Raw genomic sequence first — 22,482 nt, 5'->3', positions numbered from 1 at the left:
GCTTTTATTTGTTTATTTATTTGAGACAGAGTCTCATTCTCTTGCCCAGGCTGGACTGCAATGGCATGATCATAGCTCACCATAGCCTTGAATTCCTGGGCATAAGTGATCGTCCCACAGGGCTGGGCTACAGGTGCATACCACCATACCCAGCTAGTTTTTCTATTTTTAAATAGAGATAGGGACAGGGCCTGTAGCTCAGTTGGCAGGGAGCCAGCCACGTACACTGAGGATGGTGGATTCGAACACAGCCTGGACCAGCTAAAAAACAATGACAACTACAACAACAAAAATGATAGCCAGGTGTTGTGGCAGGCGCCTATAGTCCCAGCTACTCCAGAGGCTGAGGCAAGAGAATTGCTTAAGCCCAAGAGTTTGAGGTTGCTGTGAGCTGTGATGCCACAGCACTCTACCAAGGGTGACATAGTGATACTGTCTCAAAAAATAAATAAATAAATAGATATGGGGGTCTTGCTATGTTGCCCAGGCTGGCCTCAAACTCCTAGGCTCAAGCAATCCTCCCACTTGGACCTCCCAAAGTGCTGGATAGGTGTGAGTCCCTGAGCCTGGCTGACCATATTTAAATGATGCAGCTCAAAAGGACTGAAGAACTATTGCATCAAACTGTACTTTGGTTTTATGAAGAAAAGAGAGTTTGAGGAAAAGCTTAGAAAGTTTTCTGGCTATTTAAGTAATAGCAAGAAGAATTGAGTGTGTCCGAATGTGATTCACTTCTGTGGCTTCTTTTGATTTGTTGTTGAGTAGCTCCAGGTAGACAAAAACCTGTTTAAGACTCTAGCAACGTTTGTCTGGGTTTCATTGGGACATTTTTGTTTTGTTGTGGTTTATATATTTTTGGGTGAGATTGGCTTGTGGATGAGTGAATTAAGGTCTTTACTTTTGGTATAGTTTATCCAAGGAGAACTGTGTGTCTGCCATTTGCCAGGTGCTGTGATCCGGGCTGTTGACACTGGGCAGGCACCTGGGCTTTGTGTCCCCATCCAGAGTGTCCCATGTGAGTCTGTCCCTGATCCACGGGCCTGTGCTTCAGCCTCATGGCCACAGGGCGCTCACCTGGAAATACTGTGTCCGTGCTCACTGTCGGTGCTATAGACAGCTCCTGTTTAGACTGTACGATCCTTAGTATCACTTATTTTAGCTTTAAAACCTAAAGTGAGATTATGTTCAAAGATAACCACGGTGATGGTGAACACTAATTACTAATTTCAAATTAGGTTATAGTAATTTGTAGGCTGCCTTATCAAGTATTTTAAAGATAGCAAATGGGAGGAAAAAGTAAATATATGTATAAATTCCTATATTTCTTTAAAAGTAGAACCATGAAATTTGTTTTAAATTTAGGTTTTTAAGAAAAATACTGGGGCGGCGCCTGTGGCTTAGTCGGTAAGGCGCCGGCCCCATATACCGAGGGCGGCGGGTTCAAACCCGGCCTCAGCTGAACTGCAACCAAAAAATAGCTGGGCATTGTGGCGGGCGCCTGTAGTCCCAGCTACTCGGGAGGCCGAGGCAAGAGAATCGCTTAAGCCCAGGAGTTGGAGGTTGCTGTGAGCTGTGTGATGCCACCGCACTCTACTGAGGGCCATAAAGTGAGACTCTGTCTCTACAAAAAAAAAAAAAGAAAGAAAAATACTGGCTTATGCTTCTAATGATCAAGTTAGTTGTCATGCTTTTAACATAGAAAGATATATATGTGGGCGGCACCTGTGGCTCAGTGAGTAGGGCACCGGCCCCATATGCTGAGGGTGGTGGGTTCAAACCCAGCCCCAGGCAAACTGCAACAAAAAAATAGCTGGGCATTGTGGCGGGCGCCTGTAGTCCCAGCTGCTTGGGAGGCTGAGGCAAGAGAATCGCTCTAAGCCCAAGAGTTAGAGGTAGCTGTGAGCCGTGTGACGCCACGGCACTCTACCAAGGGCAGTATAGTGAGACTTTGTCTCTACAAAAAAAAAAAAAAAAGAAAGATATATACGTTAGAGAGTACACTTACGCGTCTCCTCTGGACAGAGCTGTGAGTCTTCTCTTTACAGTAGTCCCTTATGGTGGTGGGTTTTACATAAGCCCCTGGGCCTCCTTCCTGGAACTCAGCAGCTCCTCAGGGAACCAGTTTTTTATTTATTTATTTTATTTGAGACAGTTTCTCACTGTGTCTCCCTTGGTAGAGTGTCGTGGCATCACAGCTCACAGAGATTCTCTTGCCTCAGCCGCCTGAGTAGCTGGGACTACAGGTGCCCGCCACAACACCCAGCTATTTTTTTATTGCAGTTGTCATTGTTTAGCTGCCTAGGCCCAGTTGGAACCCACCAGCCTGGATGTGTGTGGCTGGCGCCCTACCCACTGAGCTATGGGCACCGCCAGGGGAGCCAGTTTTAAAAAGTGCAAGTATAATGACATGCTGAGGTTCTGTGTGATCCTTTAAAACACACATTTTTCTGTGAAAGACGCAGAGAAGCTGCCCTGGATGCTACAGAGTGGCACCGAGGCCGTGCGTGCATGCTCAGGATGGGTGGTGATCCCAGTCCGAGGGAGAAGGGCCCACTTCCCCCAGGGACGGTCCTGAGGAGCCCCCAGGAGCGGCAGAGGCCTGTGAGGGTTGCTTTATTGGAGTCACTGCAGTGGCTGACCATGTGCTGACCCGTTTGTCCTTGCATGTCCGTGTCCATCGCAGCATGAAGCGTGCCAGGTCTCTGAATGCCCTTAACGTGGGTGGCGGGGCCGCCAAGGACTGCTTCCAAGTAAGGAGCCTCCCCTGGTCATGTCCCGGGGACCCTATGTGGCCACCACTGCTGTCCTGACAGAGCCCTGCGGGCATTTTGGTGTTTCTGTTCTGAGACACGTAATCATGATAATAGTATCTCAGCATTTCTCTGTGACTATCGGTCATGGGTGTTGAGCGTTCTAGGTATATTAACAATTGATCTTTAAAAGTAGTTTGACCTAATTAATTTATTCTGTTAAAGTAATTCAAAGCTAGGCCAGTTATTGACTTATATGATTTTAGCCTCTAATAAGTTTATAACTAATAATTCATTGTCTAGTTAAGCTTCTCCTGAGTGTTTTAAACTATTCAAAACTTGCCCAGCACGGTGGGTGGCTAACGTATTGTCCCTGTGAGGCTGAAGTCTTTGCTCTCGGTCACACTGCCCAGGCCTCACATGGACACGTCCTGCTCTCTGTGTCTCCCCTTTCCTTTGCCAGCACAGAGGCCTTTTCGTTCCTGTCACGTCTGCTGTGGCTGAGGGGCAGGGCGGGGCCCTGGCATCAGAGCACTCTCTGTTCTTGGGAGCCCACAGCGGGTTGCAGCACTGGGACCACCAGTCCCCGCCCTGGCACTAGTACTTGGGTGGCTTCCCAGCCTCCTGCCAGTCGCCCAGTCCAGTTACTAAGATGGTGCTGATAGGCCGGGCGTGGTGGCTCACGCCTGTAGTCCCAGCGCTGTGGGAGGCCGAGGTGGGTGGATTGCCTGAGCTCAGAGGTTCGAGACCTGTATGAACAGCAGTGAGCCAGAGTAAGACCCCATCTCTACTAACATCAAAAATAGCCAGACGTTGTGGTAGGTGTCTGTAATCCCTACTACTGGGGAGGCAAGGGGACAGAGCATCGCCAGAGAAAGAACATCTAAAAAAAGAAGAAAGAAAATGAACAAAAAAAAAAAAAGTACTTCAAACGAAGAATGAACAAGCAAGCTGAAATTAAAAAAAAAAAGATGGTGCTGATTATTGGCAGTCCCAGGCCTCCCAGACGGGCTGCCCCCAACCTCCCAGCACCCTAGGCTGCTTACCAGGCTCTAGGGGCAGCTAAAGAGCTTGTAGGATGCAGCCGGCAGTTTGCTTAGAGCAGCCTCAGTGATGAGAGGAAAGAAGGGCTTTTTTTTTTTTTTTTTTTTCCAGAGACAGTCTCACTTTGTCGTCCTCAGTAGAGTGCCACAGCAACCTCCAGTTCCTGGGCTTAGGCGATTCTCTTGCCTCAGCCTCCCGAGTAGCTGGGACTACAGGCACCCATCACAACGCCCAGCTATTTTTTTGTTGCAGTTTGGCCGGAGCTGTGTTTGAACCCGCCACCCTCGGTAGATGGGGCTGGCGCCCTATTCACTGAGCCATAGGCACTCCCCGAAAGAAGGGCCTTTTGTTTTATAAAAACCTGTCATTGACACCATATTTTGACATCTGATTTCCTGGCATTTCCACATGCATGTTTGACCACTGGGATCCTCATGTGTTGACTTAGACCTAGACAGCTAGGGTTGCTAGACCTAAGATCACTTGAATCTGCATCATTTGAAGTGCTGGTTAAGTATAATTTTTCTATTTGTTTTTTCATGCAGGAACGAAATAATTGTCTGACTCGAGGGCTCTGAGTGGCAGCCACACTGACCTGGCCCAGTGAGGGCTGGGCAGAGTAGGTAACCCCAAGTTGAACGGAGTGCTGAGCTCCTCCCAGCGCTGGTGTGCCCCTCCTGCTCTGCCTGGAGGGCCAGGCTGTACATTCCCTGGAGCGTTCCTTGTAAAAAGACCCAGGGCACCTGGGCCCCAGGATTCCATTAGTGACGGACAGTTGCTGAGACCAGTGTGACCCCCAGGGTGAGGCCCAGGGAGGCAGTGGCGGCGCTGGCATCAGCTTCAGCACATTTGGAATCAGCCACTGCTCATGGGTACTGTTGTGTCTTCTGCCTGTCACCAAACTGCCTTGACAGTAAACGCTTCTAAATTTGAATATTGCAATAAGGCTGTACATTAAGAATCTGGAAACTTAAACTGCATCTTTTTCAAATGATCAGCATTAATGAGCTGATCTTCAACAGCAAAGCCTGAAGCTGAGAGGGCAGTGGTCATAAGAAAGGAGGAAGTGGGTCGCTCTCCCAGAGGCTTCACTTTAGGTCTCTCTTTCCAGAGTCCCAGCATCTGTGGCCTGGGATACCTTCTGGGTGTATGGCTGTGCTAGGAGCATCTGGGGCTCCGCTTCACCCCTTTTGAGTGAGTTTCCTCTCTCCTGGTGGCCCCTTTGCACTAAGCACATAGAGACATGTTGGTTGGTTTGTTTTTTGAGACAAGAGTCTCACTTTGTCACCCTTGGTAGAATGCTGTGGCATCACAACTCACAGCAACCTCCAACTCTTGGGCTCAAGCAATTCTCTTGCCTCAGTCTCCCAAGTAGCTGGGACAACAGGCGCCCCCCACAATGCCCGGCTATTTTCCTTTTAGATACAGAGTCTCACTTTGTCGCCCTTGGTAGAGTGCTGTGGCATCACAACTCACAGTGACCTCCAACTCTTGGGCTTAGGCAATTCTCTTGCCTCAGCCTCCCGAGTAGCTAGGACTACAGGCGCCTGCCACAATACCGGGTATTTTTTTTTTTGCATTTTGGCCAGGGCTGGGTTCAGAACCCGCCACCCTCCATATATGGGGCCGGCGCCCTATTCACTGAGCCACAGGTGCCACCCGCCTGGCTATTTTTTTTTTATTGTTGCAGTTGTCATTGTTGTTTTAGCTGGGCTGGGCTGGGCTGGGTGGCTGGCGCCCTACCCTCTGAGCTATGGGCACCGCCCATGTTTTATTTTTGAAAAGCTTTTTTCTTTTTCTTTCTTTTTTGAGGCAGGGTCTCCCTCTGTCTCCTCCGTAGAGTTCTGTGGCATAATACCTAACAGCAACCTCAAGCTCTGGGGCTCAAGTGATCCTCCTGTCTCAGCTCTCAGAGCAGGGACTACAGGCACCTGCCACAATGCCGGCTGTTTTTAGTAGAGATGGGGTCTTGCTTTGCTCAGGCTGGTCTTGAACTCCTGAGCTTAGGTGATCACCTACCTTAGCATGAAGCTACAATTACAGGCGTGAGCCTCCACGCCAGCCTAAAGCCTTTTCTTTGTAGTTAATACACAGGGTGGATTTTGACAGGAACATGAAATTCCACCCAAAGGCATCATTTCATTAGGTCTCTTAAGACCAGCCTGTGAGTTAAGATAGCTGGCCAGGTGAATAGTAGTTCCAGACACGGATGTGCCTGTGAGCTGGGACACTAATACACGTACTTTGGGCTTGAAGAGGGCTCTGCAGTCCCAGCTATGGACTAGTCTATAAAGCCTGAGCCTCTTGTGAGGGGCCAGGTGTTCATCTCTAAGGCTCAAGGGCGGCACAGCAAGGGCACTTGTTTGCTCCTAGCTTTTCCTCACAAGTTGAGTTAGGCAAGGAGGGCTGGGAGCCCCAGTGGGGCTGGAGGCCCAGAGCTGCCTCTGCATGACCCTGGCCAAGTGGACATGGGGCTGACGCTGGAGACCAGTAGCCTGCAATTTTGTTGTAAGGCTGGACTTTAAAATATCCTTATGTAAGTTCCTTATAATTTTAGTTTGTGAAAAGATATTTGTTTCCATTAAGATTGTGTGTGGCTAAGGATTTCCTGGAGTTGAGGCTGCTCCATGGAGCTGACACTGTCCCCTAGTGACCATGGCTCCTTTTCTGAGGCATGGATCAGAAATTTATTTTCTAAGTGTTTTTTGGAGGTGTTTAGAAAAATTTGATGGATTGTGAAAAGCCATCAGAAACGAGGAAAGAGGGTAGCACTGTATCCTCTCATTGAAGATGGCACTGTAGGAGCATGGGGGTCGTGGCTTGGGACAGCCGGGAGGGGTCGAGGGGCTCCCTTCCCCAGCCCCCAGGAAGTTTCTTCTCCAGGATAGATAGTTGAGGCTGGCTTGAAACCTGGCATTTCCTGAGTGATAGTCTCAAGAGAGACAAAGGGTTTACAGAAAGAGTAAGCACAGCTGGTACACGGTTAATTCTGAGCTCCCCAGGCTGCACTGTTGCCCAGTAGCCTTTGTGGAACAAACAGTGCTCAGGGTGGAGGAGAGAAGAGCAGCCTGTGTTCAGAGGGAGGTGTGGGGACCTGCAGTTGCTGGTGTTTGAGCTTGGTGACTATAAAGGAGGCAGGGTGTGAGCTGTTTTCAGTCTGGTGGTCTGAACCTTAATACTCCACAGAAGTGGGGCCAGCCCCCTATCTCCACGTTTCCTTTTGGTGAGGCACCCCAGTGGAGAGCCAGCCCGTTTTCAATTTTTGTCATGTAAATGTGCAAGTGACCAGTGGCAGTGGGCCGAATCATCATGGCCTTTGTGGCCACAGTGCCCACTGCACTGTGCCAGCTCCAGAGGCTGTCCCAGAGGGAAACCTGTGTGGGCACACGGCCTGGGGAGGCCATAGGCAGGTGGCGTGGGTGCTTATAGCAGCCTGCCCTCGTGTTCTGTTAGAGGAGCTCATATGGTGCTTTTTTGGGATTAAAAATAATGGGCTTGGTCAGAAAGCTGCTTGGGAATATTGTGTAATGAGAAGTTCAGTATTTAAGATAACGTTGCATATTGCTAAGGACCTGTGTTTACAATTTGTAGAACAGATTTTTTCCAATATCATAACTTTGTGGGATGTTTTGGAAGGCACATTACATACATGAAACTAGTATCTGTTTGTATTTGCACTTATTTTTGAGCAGTGTGTACCTTCTGCTCAGGTTTCTGAAAACTGTAAAGTGGCCCTTAGTGGCACTGACCAAAACCAGGGTTACAGTTAGTGGCCGTGACTTTCTGAGGTTGGTAACATTGTGCTTGAGACTGGGTCAGCAGTCCTGGCACTAGTGAGGGACACGTGTTCAGTTCAGAGTTAGCTCCCCAACTTTGTGGGCCCCCTGCCAGGCCAGCAGATGGGGGACCCCCCCAGCGGGGGTTTATGACCACGGTGGGCATCTGCTCTGCCTCCCTCAGGGATGGTTGGTGCTCCTGGGACCACCTGAGCTCAACCCTTCCAGATACGGTTGGCTCTGAGCTAGTGGCACTGTGGGAGGTGCATCTCTGCACCCTCTCCTAGGGCAGGACCAGGTGTCTCCTATGAAGTGCCTGGAGTTTCATTTTCTGATTGTTAGTACAACATGCCTAGAAAAATATTTGGAATTGTTTATATTTAATTACAAAAATAAAATAACATTTTCTGGTGTAAAGTCCTTGCACTTTTGCAAAAAAGCTGTTTTGTAAAAACCTAACCCCAAAATAACTTTGCCAGCAATTCTTTTTTTTTTTTGTAGAGACAGAGTCTCACTTTATCGCCCTTGGTAGAGTGCTATGGCGTCTCAGCTCACAGCAACCTTCAACTCTTGGGCTTAGGTGATTCTCTTGACTTAGCTTCCCGAGTAGCTGGGACTACAGGCGCCTGCCACAACGTCCAGCTATTTTTGGTTGCAGTTTGGCCAGGGCCAGGTTTGAAACCGCCACCCTTGGTATATGGGGCCATTGCCCTACCCACTGAGCCACAGGTGCCGCCTGCTAGCAATTCTTAACTTTTCTGGGATTACAGGGCCTTGATAACCTGAAGACATTTAATGCCCTGGAAACTGCACGGGCAGGAGTACCACAGTGCAATCCGTGTAGCCCCAGGGCTGTGGGAGAATGGTCAAGCTCTTAGGCTTCAGTTTCCCCACCCTACAGCAGGGCAGAGAAGTGACCCATGTCCAGGATGGGGACTGAGATGGGGCATAACTCCTGGAGAGCAGTCTGCGCCTCCCCACACACAGCACCTTTGTCAGAGGCCTACTCTGCACCAGGTGCCCTATGAGGAGCGGGTCACAGCCCTCCCCACGCAGGCCAGGCCCCTTGGTGACATCTGGGCCTCGTGTCTCTATGACCGGATGGTCAGATTCCAGTCTGCAGCCAGATGTGCTGCCTGGAGGCCCCACTTTCTAGCTCGAGTAGGGCCTGACCACATGACTCCACAGCCAGGAGTCCTGCTATGTCCCCAGCAGGATGGACAGTGCACCAGGCCAGGGCTGCACTGGACGTCCAGACCCCAGAGGCCAGGCATGGGGGCATACTGGGAAAGCACCACAAGCTTTTTCTTTTTCCAGTTTCTCAGAAGAGCCCTGAGGCTGCTCGTGCACCCATGAAGGTGGTGCAGGTCCAGTCCCACCTCCCAGGCCCTCTGGATGGTGGCCAGAGGGCAGCCTGGGGCTTCTCCTCTACCCCACACCAGACTCAGGTCTTAGGTTGGATGTGGGCTGGGGGGGACTTGGCTGACTGCAGCACACCATGGCCTGAGCATTACGGGGGACTCTGGGCAGACTACACTGCCTGTAGGAGAGGAGGCCCCTTCTGGGCAGGACCCCAGGCCCAGGCCAGGGGTGGCCCAATTCCTGGGGGTGATAATATGTGAAGCAGAGCTAGGGAAGGAGGGGCTCCCCAGCAGTCCTCGACTATGGACACACTAGAGTCGAGTCCCCAGCCCCAGGGCCAACCGGGGCCTGTGGGAACAGTGCTGAGGCCTGGCAGGTGGGCCAGAGGGGAAAGCAGCCCCCATGCCTGGGGCAGAAGGTGGAGTGACACCTGGGAGAGCCTGAGATGGGGCCCGGGCAGGCTCTATCACCTGGAGTCTCAGGCCTGGCCAGGCTGTCTGCAGCCACCACTGAGTCAGCAGGACTCTGTTCCATGAGTTCCTCGCACCCCTTCTGCATTGACCGTGTAGGAACAGGAAGAGGGTGGCAGGTGGGGGGCAAAGATCACCCGCAGGGTCCGAGTTGGGCAGCCAGGAGGATCAAGGGTGGCCTCCTCTTCACGGAGCCGGTCTGCCATCAGTCTCACGAGGAGCTGGTTGGCCCAGGTGATGCCCAGGGCTGGACAGATGTGCCCGTCCACAGAGCTGAGGAAGAGAACAGACCCCTGATGTGGGTGATGCCTGGCAGCTCCACACCTGAGCCCTCACCTGTGCACTCCAACCGCACTCACCCTGGGGGTCTAGGGGCTGTGGTCGGCTCCTGCACTACCTCTGTCACCTGTGGGATCCAAAGCTGAGTCAGCTATAGCTGCTGAGGGTTTCCCGAATTTCCAAGTCGTTAATGATGTAGGCCCAGCTGCCACCTGCTCCACCCCCAGGTCCCTCTGTGGCCCTGAGGCCCTCTCAGCCTACCTGGTTGATGCACAGCACAGGGGTCTGGAAGGCCCAGCTCAGTCGGCGCAGCGCAGACCCCAATGACTGCAGGCGCCTGGCCCTGGGGGCAGAGGCCTGGCCATGAAATTCACACCGAAATGGGGCTGCCACTGAGTCTATGATCACCAGGCGGGCCATGCCCCGAGACAGTAGGACGGGGACCTTCTGTGTCACACACTCCAGCAAGGTGTCCTGAGGCATGAGGGGACATAATCATCCCACCTGTCGGCTGCCGTCCAGCACTGCCATGTCTGCTGCTCCTTTGAAAGCTCCATCACAAGCTCCCACTGCACATAGCCCATCCCTTGGCATTGTGGTCCCTCTCGCCCTCCCAAGCAGCCACCCTGGACCACGCTGACACCCAAGACTCCTGTCCCCCTCACACCCTACAACAGGCCACCTTGCATCTTTGGGGGTCTGGTCCCTCCCCCATTACACTGTGGTCTCACCCCTTGTCCATTCCTTGAGTCAGCACAGTGGCTAGTTCTGAGGCCACTTAGGCTCAGCTGCACCTCTAAGGCCAACCTGTGTGCCCCTTGGTGAGCTGGCCAGTGCCCTTGCCAGGTGGGTCTAGAGGGTGTCCTTGCCAGGCCACTCTGTGAGTTAGAGGGCCAAATGCCCTTCAGACTGTCAACCAGACCAATCACAACAGGTCTGCTTCTGCCAGGGAGCATCACCTCCAGAGCATAGGGAGACCCCATGGGGTCAGGGTGGGACTGCAACAGAGACCCCCTGGGCCAGCCCCTCTCTTTCCCCAGGCTGCAGCCCTGGTGTGGCTGAGGGGTAGAAATGCTCCCTGGGAAGGGAGGTATCCTCAGGCCTCCCTTTGGGAGCTCTGTGCACTTTTGGCCGGGGCTGGGGGCCATGGCCTTGGCTGGACTGGCTTTGTCTGTGGAGGGAGGAGGTAGGATAGCTGCCCTTGGGCACCAAACTGGGCAGGATTCAGGCCTCTGGGGCCTTGCCAGTGGCTCAGATGGGGCTGGGCAAGCCTGGGGACAGTTTGAATGAAAGGCTCCCATGCTGTCCCTCAATGGCAGGGTCTGCAGCTGGACAGTGGCAGGTGAGATCCCTGCCCTGAGTGATGCACGTCTGTGCTTCCTCCCCAGGGCATCCCCAGCAGAGCCTCCCTCTGTGGAGAACGACAGCAGCAGCCTAGAAGATGCATCCGCTAACGTGAGCCCCGCCCCTCACTCCTGGGCTAACCCCAGCCCTGTGCAGAGGGGACTCTGGATGGAGAGGGATTTGTGGGTACCTGGGGGACAGGCAGTGGTGGTAGTGGTCACGTCCATGTGCTACAGACCCACGCCTTCTAGATCCCCAGAGACCCCACCCTGCAGTGAGGCTGAGGGCCAGAGGAGGTGGCAGGGGGAGAAATGGCCCAGGGTTCCATTGACACAGAAAGGGGGGGCACTGTGTCCACACCTGGGCCTCCCACTTTCAGATGCAGGCTCCTGGCGCTCCAAGGAATAGACATTGAGGACCGATGGGTCCCTGCATCTTGGCTTCAAGGAAGCTCATACCCAACAATCCCCCCTTCCTAGACAGACTCTTCCCCCAGAGAGCTGTTTTCAGAACAAAACTTAGAAGCGCCACCTGCGTTCTTGGCTCCCATCCTGACCTCTGGGCTTCTCTTGCAGTGACCCTGGCCTGGCCTGCTCCAGAATGAAGCTGCTGTGTGCAGGCCTCGGAGCCGCCCAGGGACAGCCACGGCGAGGCTGGGAGGGCCTCCGGTGGAGCCTGCAGCTCCGACTTGGCTGCTCTTGCACTCACGCCTGTGCTCATGGGTGCCGCACTCCCCAGGGAGCACAGGCTGCGCCCCTCCCAGACCTGCTGGGCCTCCGAGGGCCACTCCCAGTATTCGTCCCCAGCACTGTGTGTGATAATGTATTTTACTGTAAATGTTTTTTTAAATTAAAAGTTTATATGCCTCGTGCTTTACTTGAAAGTCGAACAACTCTTTAAAGATGGGGGTAGACCCACCCAGGAGCTGGGGGCTCTTTTGCCAGCCACCAGTGGCGTCAGCCATGGCCAGTGTGCCAGGCACGCTCCACGTTCCTCTGGTGTGCAGGTTTCCCCCAGACTTTACCCCTCTCCTTCCCAGTCCTTCTCACTCATGACCTGGAGTGGGCTCTTCAGGTGGCCGAGCTGGCCTGCCCCTCCTTCCCTGTTCACTAGCTACAGACTGACTTGGTCCCCACCCTCAAGAGGCCCTGCCACTGGCTTGTCCTCCAAGTCTAGGCAGCATATTTGGGGAGCCGGCAGCCCAGGGTTGGGGGACAGTCCCATCTGTGTGTGGAGTTCTGGCCCAGTGAGGGCAAATGTCCCTTTGAGGTGGGGGGCACTCAGCCCATGCACTGCCCTTCCCCAGGGCAGTGGCCTAGGAGTGGACCTATCCTATGGCCAGTGACAACCTTGGGCCTCCACCTGCTATGAGGCATCTGTTTCCACATTGTCCTTGGGGAGAGCTATAGGTAGCATGTGGTGCTTGGTTAACTGTGAGTTTCAGGTCATGAAATTCAGCTGGACACAGGGCACCCTCACCAGGGGCTGACGTTCAGACTCAACATGAGCCCTCGTTCCCTCCTGTAGTCCCCGGCCTGGCACAGGCTTTTTTGGCCACAGCCTTGAGTTTCTGCTGGTCCTGAGTCTGCTCCAGCCAAACCCAAGTCAGAGCCTAACTGGTCTCCACCCTTGGGCAAGCCCACAGCTGCCAGCAGCCAGAACCCTGGTAGGTGGCTCAGCCACAGCCTGACCCCTGCTGCCTTCCTGCTGGGAGCCTGGCAGGCAGACTCCATCTACCAGGGCCATGGGCCTGATTCCCAGATCCATCTCGACCTGACCCAACTGGTCCTGGTGAGGGCCATACCCTGGTGTGCCTTCCTGTGGCCCTGTGGCACCTCCCTTCACTGCGGGACACTCACCACGTCAGCCGCGTGCTCCACGAAGATCTGGTCACCAAATCTTATCTTCTCAACCACATTGCCTGGGACGTCTGTGCGTAACTGAGGCTGGAGGGTCATGAGCTGCTGTAGCCGCCTGGTGGGGAACACGTCCTCCGTGCAGACATACACAGCCCCTGCGAGGCAGAGAGCCCGTGTGCCCAAAGGGGCCGGCATCAGCCTGTGGGTGTCATGCAAACTAACGCACATCTGCCCGCCATTCTGCTGCTGTGCCTCATGGTGCTTCACCTCCAAGCCGAGAAGGTCTGTCCCCTGAGCCACCCTGCCTGCCAGGCAGCCCCTCAGACCCTGGACCACCTCTCCTCCTGCCACCCTCTTCTTTCTCCCTTCCCTGTTCCCTGTGGCCTGCAAGTACACCACGTCCTACACAGGGACACCCTCAAAAGGCTTCATGTCAGGTGTTTCTTCTGTTCTACTTCAAGGCTCCCCCACACCCAGGCTGCACGGTGATAACTGTGTCTGCTGCACTTTGAAAGGTGATAACGACCAACTCAGTCACTGGAGCCTCCACAGGCCCTGCAATAACACATGGGCCTGGCCGGACCCTGTACCACAGAATTGCAGAGTCCCTTGGCCAAAAAGAGCCAGGGGCCACTTGGAACAGACTCTTAGTCTGTGGGCAACAGTCTTGGACAGATACCAGGAACATTTCATTGAGGCAGGAACCCTCTTAAAACATGTTGGGACAGGCGGCGCCTGTGGCTCAGTCGGTAGGGCGCAGGCCCCATACACTGAGGGTGGTGGGTTCAAACCCGGCCCCGGCCAAACTGCAACCAAAAAATAGCTGGGCGTTGTGGCGGGCGCCTGTAGTCCCAGCTACTCGGGAGGCTGAGGCAAGAGAATCGCCTAAGCCCAGGAGTTGGAGGTTGCTATGAGCTATGTGAGGCCACGGCACTCTACCAAGGGCCATAAAGTGAGACTCTGTCTCTACAAAAAAAAAACATGTTGGGACAACTGAGTACCCGGCAAACAAAGAAGACACTGGACTACATACAAGTTTACTGACGCTGTAAACACGTAGAAGAAAACACAGGCAAATCTCCATGACTGTAGGTTACCCAATGGCTGAGACAGGGCACCCAAAGGATGAGCCACCAGAGAAAAATAAGTTGGATTTTATGAAAATGAAAAATGTTTGTGCTTCAAGAAAATGCTATCAAGAAAATGAGAAGACAACCTGAAGAGAGAGAGAATGCTCGCTAATCATGGCGAGGGATTTGTATCCAGGATGTATGAAGAATTTTTATAGCTCACTAATAAAAAATATTTAAAAATGGGCAAAAGATCTAATAGACTTTTCTCCACAGAAGATACATAAGTGACCAAGATGCCAAAGAAAAGATGCTCAACATCATTAATGGTCAGGGAAATGCAAATCTAAACTACAGCAAAACTTCACGTCACGCCCGCCAGGGTGGCTGTGACACAGGTGGAGTGGGGATGCGGAGAAACTGGACCCCTCAAATGTTCTGGAATTGGATAGTGGTGATGGGTGCACAACTATTTGAATCACAGGACTCTGCTCCAAGAGTAAATTTTTTTTTTTTTAGCAACAGAGTCTCACTTCATTGCCCTCAATAGAGTGCTGTGGTGTCACAACTCACAGTAACCTCTAACTCTTGGGCTCAAGTGATTCTGTTGACTCAGCCTCCTGAGTAGCTGGGACTACAGGTGCCCACCACAATGCCTGGCTATTTTTTGTTGCAGTTTGGCCGGGGCCGGGTTCGGGTTCAAACCTGCCACCCTCGGTATATGGGGCCAGTGCCCTACCCACTGGGTCACAGGTGCTACCCAAGAGTGAATTTCACAGTGTGTGACTCACACCTCAGTTTAAGAAAACCAATGGCTGGTGAGCTCTCCCAGCACTGACTGTGCTGTGAAGAACACCAGCCTGGCCCAGCCCCTGCAGGGTCCTGTTGTCCCCCACACAGCACAGCTGAGAAAGGGGAGGCCAGAGGTGCCTGCTGTGTGCCATCTTTTTGTTCAAAATTAGGGCCTTCAGACTGAATCTGGGAAAAGAAGTCATTTCCTCAGCTTAGGCCCAACACTGAACAGGGGCCATGAGGGACACACCTGCATCTCCCATCATCCCAAAGGAGACATCCCTGGAAATGGATGCTTCAGTCACTCTGATGCCACCTGCTGAGTCTACCAGCAGCTCCTGCCCTACTCACTCATCCTGAATCCAGTGGGTCTCACCATAGTCCCACTGCCCACCCAGGAATCTGCCAGCCCTGGCCCCAGCCTCACATCCCCACCTCCCCACCAGACAAACGCACACTGAGCAGCAGGCTTAGAGGATGGACCTTAGGCCCCCCACAGGCTCCTCGTGCTCTGCCCACATCCTACCCCACAGTCTCCAAGACCCAGGGCTGGGATCCAATGAAGGCCCGTCCAGTGGGCTAAACATTAGCCCAGTGCATCCCCCGTCATGGCACAGAGGCAGGATGGCGCCGACTGTGTACCTGACTCATACCTGGTATAGACGGGCTGGCCCCGCAGTGGACAGGGCCCCTGAGAGCCCTGCTGGGCTGGGACTATCTGGGGTCCAGGGGAGATGCATGCAGCATGTGACCTCAGAGACACCGGCTGACACTTCCTCACTGACGCTGGCCCACTCAGGAGGGGATGGGGCATTAAATGCAGAGCAAGGTAAGAGCCTGCTCATCCTCTCTGAGCACACTCAAGTCTCACCTCATTCTCCCAGGCACAAGGACAGTTTTGGGTGGTCCTCAGGCTTGACTCCCCCCACCCCCAGCCACAGATCAGACCACCAGGCACCTTCCAGGAGGACCTGCCCCTCCCCAGGCCTCAGGGATAGAAAAACCTGGCTGTGGTATGAGTAGACCCATAGGTGGGAGCATCCCACACGTGGTTGGGAGACCCCCTCCCCCATTGATGCCCACATAACAGCTGCCTGGGTGTACTGAACTGAGGGGGCTGGTGAGGACATAACATAGCCCGGCCCTCCTGGCCCTGGAGCAGATCCCAGTGTGAGCCGAGGCCAGGCCACCCGAGGGTCTGAGCTCTACCTGTGTGGGGCTGAGTGAACAAGTTTATCTAGAGGCCTCATAGGGGACACACTCAGGAAAATCTAGCATGGCACAGCCCCACAGTGGAGCCAAGCTATGTAAAAAAGCTAAGGGCTCCTAAGAAGCATGTCCACTTGCTGGGGGCTCATACTTGGAAGAACTGCTTGAGTGAAGCCTTGAGAAACTGAGTGGGTGAGCTCTGGAAACCTCCTACTGACCTCACACGGTCCTAGTCCACAAGTGCAGGGGACCTGGCCAGCCCCACTATCCCTAGGCTGCAGACCACGAGCTTCTCCCCACAAGGACACATACTAGGTATTCCTCCTGTGAGAACAGGGCCACTGGGCTCACAGTTACCTGGGAGCCCGCCTGCGGCCAGCCTCACTCTGCCCTATGGCAGTGTGGCAGGAGGATGAGACAGTGGCAGGCACCAGAGATGGCCACTAACTTCCTTAACAGGAGTTTGCTGAGACAGAGTGTGGGCCCCAGAACATGTGGTCTGACTCCCCAGCCCCTGGGAGGGTAGCCACTCACCTGCCTCCAGGCCTCCATGCTGCTGCGGGAACTGAACAGCCAGGCAGAGCTGTAGCGCCAGCTGCGTCTTTCCTGCCGAGCTGCGGCCAGCCAGCTCGGTGATGCCCTCCAGGGGCAGGCCGCCACAGAGGAGCCCATCCAGGACAGGGCAGCCGAGGCTCAGGCGCTGGTGCTGCGTGGGGAACTGCTTCCTCTGCTGGTGCAGGTGCAGTGCTGCAGGGCAGGGGTAGCATCAGGACTGCAGACAGGCAATCATGGTTGCATGGGACAGGCAGGGCAGGGAGGAGGCTCAGACTTCTCAGCAACTGTCCTGGGGCTCCTATAGTCTCAAGAGAATAGTCTCAAACTGTGATGGTCCCAGGGCCAGTTAACAGGGCTGAGCAGGCTTTAAATTGGCTCAGACATCACTTAAGTGAAACAAAATCCACGAGGAATGGGCCGGGCATGATGGCTCACACCTGTAACCCCAGCACTTGGGAGGCCAAGGCAGGGGATTGCCTGAGCCAGAGCAAGACCCTGTCTCTAAAAATAGCCGGGTGTTGTGGCGGGTGCCTGTAGTCCCAGCTACTTGGGAAGCTGAGGCAAGAGAATTACTTGAGCCCAAGAGTTTGAGGTTGCTGTGAGTTATGCCATGGCACTCTACTGAGGGCACCAAAGTGAGACTCTGTCTCAAAAAAAAAAAAAAAAAAAATCCACGCAGAAGTCTGCACGGCACGGCCACCTCCTGGGGTGCCTGCCTGGGCACCCACGCAGTTCAAGAGGTGCTAGGCCTTACGTGGGTGGAGCCATGCCCATCCACAGTCTATGACAGAGCTGCTTCCGAGGGATCCTGGTCACAGACGCTTGGCATCAGGGCCTTGGGCAAGACACCTACCATCACCTCCTCTGTGACACCAGGTGCCCTGGGGCAAGGCTCAAGGTGGGACCTGCAGTGCCAGCTAAGCTTATGTGCTCGGCCAACCATGGCGGTCCGAGGTTCAAGGTGATCCACAGGGCCCTAGGGACCCTGGGCTGCTTGCCATGTTCGCTGCCAGGGCCTGCTCCCACATAGGCAACGAGGGGCTGGCTGGAACCAGCGCCACACAGTTCTTGATCAGGGCACCTGGTGAGGCCCTGGCCAAGTCGCTCCCTGCCCTAGTCTCTCTTTCCCTGCTGTACCCTGGGTGTCACGGAGCGCTGACTGCCAACCCCCTGCTTCCTGCATTCCATCTCATCCCTTCTCCTTGGAAAAGTGCCCCAGGGAGCAAGGGTCCCCTGGGCCCTGCAGTCCTTCCATGTCTACCCCATGTGTCCTCTGCTGTGACACTGTGACTGTAGCTCATGGGCAGAAGTGAGACCAGGCCTCCTGTGCCTGGAGCGGCCGTGTGAGATCACCCCTCAGGTGGGCTCTGCAAACACAGCTACCTAGATCACATGGACTCGACTCTGGACCCCCAGGGCACTTCCCAGACTGCCAGCCAGCACTGTGTTCTCATGCCCACCTGTGAGGATGCTGTCCCCCCGTAGGTGCAAGGAGGCTGTTCTCAGCACATGCTGGACCTCCAGGCTGGAGAGGGCGGTTGCTCTCTGCAGATCTGGTCCAGAAAAATGCAAGACCTCCTTTACTGACTTCAGTTTGGCTGAAATTACAGATAAATGGCAGGAAAATGATGACACTAACCACTTTGTGAGAGCCTGAGACACCACAGGGGGCAAGGCTGAAGCTGGGCGTGGACTACCAATGTGTTGTCAACTTGTGTCACACAAAGTGTGTTTCCCATCCACAAGTGTTACATCACATACCCATTTCATAATATAAAGAAATATACCTTTCTTAATTGCAGCAATAATTCTGGGATTCAGGTCCAGTAGATCCAAATCCATTTCTGCAATGGGTTGACCAGCAGGATGAGTAACTTCCCCGGGACAGACAACGTCCTCACTGCTGTCACCACTCCCGGTAGGGCTGTTACCTCACTGCACTGGTCGCTGGGGGCCAAGTCTGAGGCAATATTTCTGTTAGAGTAATTTACCTCCGAGGATTATTTGGTACTTCAGAAACCCTGAATTCATTCTAGACACTGATGAATTTGAAAAAATAATCCGAGGTACCCTGAACCCCATAAATGCATCAATGTACAAAGTTATGATTTAATAAAAAACAATTTTAAGAAATGCTCCCAGGCTGGGTAGGGTGGCTCACACCTGAGCTCAGCAGTTCGACACCAGCCAGAGCAAGATCGAGACCTTGTCTCTATTAATAACAGAAAAACTAGCCGAGCATTGTGGCAGGTGCCTATAGTCCCATTTACTCAGATGGCTGAGGCAAGTGGATCTCTTAGGCCCAGGAGTGAGGCTGCTGTGAGTTATGACACCATAGCACTCCACCCAGGGCACAGACTGAGACTCCGTCTCAAAAAGCAAAAGGAAGGGATGGAAGGAAAGGAGGGAGGGAGGAAGGAAATGCCCCAACTAAGTGTTCTGAAGGTCAAGACTCAGAAGGTATTTGCTCAGCCATAAAAAGAAGTGAATTAATGTCTTTTGCAACAATTGGGAGGAACTGGAGACCATCTCCATACTCTCTAGAAATCTGGAACTAGTAGAGAGAAGTAAAAGTTACTGGAAATCAAGGGGGGGAGAAGAGGGGCAGGAACCACTACAGATATCCTGGTGAGGGGCACACTTTAGGCGCTACTTAAGCATCACAAAAGCCATCCACACAACAAAAACATTTGAACCACCTTCAACCCCTGTGGGGTGGGGACAGTTGCCTGGCCCAGCTCTGCTCATGCAGGGCTCACTGCACTGAAACAGCTTTGTGTTTTCCAGCTTAGCTTCCCTTAAAAGTGCTTCCAAGAGAATTCCGGAAAGTGAGAGAAGTGAGCCTCACAGAGTGCTCAGATGCCTGAGGCTCAGAGGTCACCAAGCTGTCTCAGCAGACAACACAGGACGCTGTGTCCTGCTGGGCTGGAGGCAGGTGGTATGGCCCCTTCGCAGCATGCACCCAACTCAGCCTCTAGAATTTGCCCTTTCTACTCTCCAGCTTTGTCTGGCCATGTAGGACTCAGCCCAGGGTTCTGGGCTGTGTTCCCCCATCAGCCAGGCCAGCAGCCACAAGGGGCAAGTTCAGGGTCAGTGTCTCAGGGAGGCCCAGTACTCTCACCCACTGCTCAGCTGAAGGCCCCTGCGTGGTGCATTAGGCTGTGACTGGACGATGTATCAGTTTTGCAGCTTCAGGAACCAGGTCACTTGCATCCTCCATTCTCACAGTCAGGCCTGACACCAGCAGATCTGGGATGTGGAGCAGGGATCACAGGGCTCCAGGACCAGGCAGGGTACAGGCAGGAGGGAAGGGCAGGGAAGCTGCTCCCAGGGCTGCCCAACCCCACAGCCCATGGGCTTTCCCAGCCAGGAGCTGGTCCCATGTTTGTCCTGGAGCAGGGACAGGGGTGACAGGGGTATAGCCCAGGCAGGAGAGGAGCTACACTATTGGGCTGGGCATAGGCCAAAGGGTGGGGTAATTTTAACGAGCTCAAAAGGTGCTGGCAGTGCTGGCGGTGTGAGGAAGTGACATTCTCCAGGACAGGGAGCAAACGAGAGTGTCATCTCCAGGAAAAGTACTAGGTGGTCAAGGGAGACACGGCAGGCCCCACCTGACTGAGCAGGGGCGTTTGCAGAACTCAGAGGCACCACCCAAAACAGCCTCTGGGCAACAGAGAAATCTGCAGGTTTTAGATTCCAGAGCAGGGAGTGGGCTGGGTCAGGAGAGGTCCTGCAGGCCAGCTCTGCCAGCCAACAGCAGGAGTGGGGCTAAATTCTGCCAAACAGCTGGCCAAGTGGGCAGGGATACCAGGAAGCCAGCACACAGCTGCCAAACCTCTAGCCTGTGTGCCTGGCTGCTAGAAGCAGAGGGACTGCTGACTGACCAGGGAGTCTCTGCCTGTCCAAGTCAGGATCCTGCACTTTCTCCCAGGCCCATCCGTGTACGGCCTTGTGACATCCAGTTGGAGTTTAGTCAGATAGCTCTTAGGTACCTGATGTCTGTCTGACAACCACTCCTATAAAGGTGCACTCCAAACTGTCTGCAGAGGCTGCCTCCGTCCTAACGGAGCAACTGGACTTTGATAATTTCGGAACTCACTCAACTGTGTGGTTAAGGGGTGTACCAACTGTTGTGAGGTTTGCTCATGTTATTCACCCCTCCTTAAGCACTGTGGACCTGCAAAGATTCTCTGATAATAAACCGTGTGTCTTGAGAACTTTGGTCATCTCCTTATTTCCACATGAGACCAGGAAATGGGGACCTCATGTTGCCAATACCCACTTGGCTAGAGGGGGCAGGGCCAGACAGGCCCAGCCACTCTGAGCAGCAGGTCCAGGCTTCAAACGCTGCCTTAAATTACTCTTTATAAGAAGGAGTTAAGGGCGGCGCCTGTGGCTCAGTGAGCAGGGTGCCGGCCTCATATACCGAGGGTGGCGGGTTCAAACCCAGCCCCGGCCAAACTGCAACAAAAAAATAGCCAGGTGTTGTGGCGGGCGCCTGTAGTCCCAGCTACTCGGCAGGCCGAGGCAGGAGAATCGCCTAAGCCCAGGAGTTGGAGGTTGCTGTGAGCTGTGTGATGCCATGGCACTCTACTGAGGGTAATAAAGTGAAACTCTGTCTCTACAAAAAAAAAAAAATAAATAAATAAGGAGTTAAAAGCAGGATGAACAAAGGCCTTCTCCCAAAACCAGGGCATTGAAAAAAATGTGCTCAGATCTCTCCCACTTCAATGCCACAGGTGGCACCAGCCAGTGATCCAAATAAACCAAAGGGTACCGATGGGTGCCTCCACCATGTCTCTCATACTGGGGGCCTCCCCACTTAAGGAGATAATTGGCTAAAGCACCTACTTGATTGGAACTATTATTTTCCTTTCTCTTGCCAAGTTCACAGCTAAATTCGGGTACAGTAAGCTAAGTGCCTGACATGTCCTCAGTCACCAAAGGTCATAAGGGGGCAAATGCTAGTCATAAACACTTAGTAAGTTCCAGGGACTACTCTAAACATTTGACATTATTAACATCCAAACTTGACAACAATGTCATTATCTCCATTTTGCCTAAGAGGAAATGGGAGCGCGGTGGTTAAGGAACAAGCCAGGGTCCCACCACCAGGGGATGGGGGCAGGCGGCAAGCTCTAGGGACTGCCCTAAGCCCTGACCCACATCACTGCGAGTCTGAGCTCACCTGTTAGCAAAGCCCCACAGGGCTTGCTTGGTCTCTGGGCCCTACTCAGTCACCCAAGGCCCCTGCCTGGCGGCTTCCAGGGCCCTCGGGAGCAGCCCAGTCTCCACAATTGCCACCCGTCCCCATCCTCTTGTCCGGAAAGGCGCGGTGCCTTCCAAGATCCCCGCCGCACTTCAGCCATCTCCTGACTGCTCCTGCCAGCTAGAGCTGCCGGGAGGGAGCTGTCGTCACCACCACCTGGGGCCCGCGCTGGTTCCTCCCGGGCCCGGGCACGGCTGTGGTTCCTCCAGAACTGCCCCGACTGCCAGGCACAGACTCCCGCCCTTCTCGGCCCCCCCTCCGCTGAGGACCGCTCCCTTCTCAGCTCCGCCGCCACCTGCTCCCGCGCTCTGCCCTCCACACACACCGGCTCTTCCGTGGGGCCGGTCTGTGACCTCCACCCACCGCCCGAGCGGAGACACCAGGACTCCAGCCCGCGCTCCCAGCTTCACCCGTCCTGGCCGAGCTGTCACCCTCGCCCAGGACTGTCGCCATAACCCACCCAGCGAGGCCCCTGCAGCCCCCAGGCTCCCTCCGAACTCCCGCTCCGTCAGGACCCTCGCTCCGGCGTCCTTTCGTTCCCTCTAGGGTTGGGGGCAGGAAGTAAAGACCCCTACCCCTTGCTACCTCACCAGGCCCCCACTCCACCCGCGGCGGCCCCCAGCCGGTTCGATTACCCACGGGCCGCCAGACCAGCGCTCTCACCTCCCACAGGATCCGCACAGCTCTTGGCGCCGTCCCGCCC

General features: G+C 54.0%; 2 protein-coding genes across 14 annotated transcripts in view; one reads left to right on the top strand and one right to left on the bottom strand.

Moving 5' to 3' along the window:
- Nucleotides 1-11,901, top strand: part of KLC1 (kinesin light chain 1) — a 66,303-nt gene extending 54,402 nt beyond the window's left edge. For 6 of the 12 annotated variants that reach the window (XM_053593041.1, XM_053593040.1, XM_053593043.1 and 3 more), the window contains 2 exons: nucleotides 11,070-11,136; nucleotides 11,601-11,901. In XM_053593041.1, coding sequence (XP_053449016.1) covers nucleotides 11,070-11,136; nucleotides 11,601-11,603 — 70 coding nt within the window. In that variant the 3' untranslated portion in view covers nucleotides 11,604-11,901. Of the gene's footprint in view, nucleotides 1-4,339; nucleotides 4,989-8,071; nucleotides 8,151-11,069; nucleotides 11,137-11,600 lie in introns of all 12 variants that reach the window. The other 6 variants (XR_008380537.1, XR_008380538.1, XR_008380536.1 and 3 more) reach the window with 6 other exon arrangements.
- XRCC3 (X-ray repair cross complementing 3) lies at nucleotides 8,157-22,449 on the bottom strand. Of its 2 annotated transcripts, none has more exons than XM_053593057.1 (8): nucleotides 19,632-22,449; nucleotides 18,298-18,470; nucleotides 17,971-18,108; nucleotides 16,490-16,702; nucleotides 12,885-13,039; nucleotides 9,943-10,155; nucleotides 9,762-9,808; nucleotides 8,157-9,675 (listed from the first exon to the last, which is right to left on the bottom strand). In XM_053593057.1, exons 2-8 carry the CDS (start codon nucleotides 18,350-18,352, stop codon nucleotides 9,447-9,449), a joined length of 1,050 nt encoding a protein of 349 aa, XP_053449032.1. In that variant the 5' UTR covers nucleotides 18,353-18,470; nucleotides 19,632-22,449; the 3' UTR covers nucleotides 8,157-9,446. The 2 variants fall into 2 exon arrangements, with proteins under 2 accessions (XP_053449032.1, XP_053449033.1); XM_053593058.1 differs by having other exon boundaries at nucleotides 22,240-22,449.
- Nucleotides 22,450-22,482: the final 33 nt, after the last annotated feature.

The sequence above is a fragment of the Nycticebus coucang genome, chromosome 6, assembly GCF_027406575.1.
Source record: "Nycticebus coucang isolate mNycCou1 chromosome 6, mNycCou1.pri, whole genome shotgun sequence".
In the NCBI taxonomy this organism is placed as follows: Eukaryota; Metazoa; Chordata; class Mammalia; order Primates; family Lorisidae; genus Nycticebus; species Nycticebus coucang.
This window is presented reverse-complemented; position numbering and strand designations above follow the sequence as displayed.